Source organism: Cyprinodon variegatus, unplaced genomic scaffold (genome assembly GCF_000732505.1).
Source record: "Cyprinodon variegatus isolate N-32 unplaced genomic scaffold, C_variegatus-1.0 Scaffold1321, whole genome shotgun sequence".
Taxonomy (NCBI): domain Eukaryota; kingdom Metazoa; phylum Chordata; class Actinopteri; order Cyprinodontiformes; family Cyprinodontidae; genus Cyprinodon; species Cyprinodon variegatus.
Window position 1 is genome coordinate 58,812 of NW_015151774.1, and position 1,179 is coordinate 59,990.

The 1,179-nt window shown below is 61.6% G+C and overlaps 1 protein-coding gene across 1 annotated transcript in view; it reads left to right on the forward strand.

Moving 5' to 3' along the window:
- LOC107102795 (NF-X1-type zinc finger protein NFXL1-like) overlaps positions 1–1,179 on the forward strand; it is an 18,653-nt gene that overhangs the window by 4,658 nt on the left and 12,816 nt on the right. The window contains exons 7-11 of the mRNA XM_015402228.1: positions 366–499; positions 575–660; positions 734–809; positions 888–985; positions 1,061–1,175. Coding sequence (XP_015257714.1) covers positions 366–499; positions 575–660; positions 734–809; positions 888–985; positions 1,061–1,175 — 509 coding nt within the window. The remainder of the gene's footprint in view (positions 1–365; positions 500–574; positions 661–733; positions 810–887; positions 986–1,060; positions 1,176–1,179) is intronic.

The window sequence follows — 1,179 nt, forward strand, 5'->3', positions numbered from 1 at the left end:
TTAGAACCAAACTCTTCCAGTAGAACCAGACCCTCCCAGTAGAACCAAACCCTCCCATTAGAACCAAACTCTTCCTGTAGAACCAGACCCTCCCAGTAGAACCAAACCCTCCCATTAGAACCAAACTCTTCCTGTAGAACCAGACCCTCCCAGTAGAACCAAACCCTTCCTGTAGAACCGGACCCTCCCAGTAGAACCAAACCCTTCCAGTGGAACCCGACCCTCCCAGTGGAACCGGACCCTCCCAGTGGAACCGGACCCTCCCCGTAGAACCGGACCCTCCCCATAGAACCGGACCCTCCCAGTGGAACCGGACCCTCCCAGTAGAACCGGACCCTCCCATCAGTGTGCTGTGTTGTGTTCAGGTACCTGTGCTACTGTGGGAAGCTCCAGGACCCTCCAGCCGACCCCTGGCTGGTCCCTCACTCCTGCGGCGCCGTCTGTCAGAAGGAGCTCAGACCCAGCTGTGGCCACGCCTGCCTGCTGCTCTGTCACCCCGGTAACCACACCCCCTCTGGCAGCGGTTCCGACCCGCTCAATGGTTCCAGTTAACCCCCCCCATCTCTCTCTCCAGGTCCGTGTCCTCCATGTCCAAAGATGGTCTCAGTCTCCTGCCTGTGTGGCCAAGCTAAGCCCCTCCCCCGTCGCTGTAGCAACAAGGTAAACAGGTGGAGTGAGGCAGGTAGACGCTGACGGCTTCCTCCTGCTCACCATGACCCCTCTGTGTTTACAGGCCTGGTCCTGCCAGCAGCCCTGTGGGAAGCTGCTGGCCTGTAAGCAGCACACCTGCTCCCAGACCTGCCACTCAGGTAACCAACACCCCCCCACACACCCCCCTCCACCCACAGACAGCCCACAGTAACCTGCTGCCTCTCCCTGTCTGCCAGAGTGCCCCCCCTGCCCCAGAGTCAGCCTGCAGAGGTGCGTGTGCGGGAAGGAGGCGACGGAGAGGCCGTGCGCCAGCCCCCGCTGGAGCTGTCAACAGGTAGGGAGGAGAACCCGCTGCAGCCAGCAGGGGGAGCCAGACAGCCTGACTCACTGACTGACTGTTCCTCCTCAGGTGTGCGGAGCTCGCCTGTCCTGTGGGAACCACACCTGTGAGGAGGAGTGTCACGCCGGGGCCTGCCCTCCGTGCCCTCGTTCCGTCAGCAGATCCTGCCCCTGTGGGAAAACCAGTAA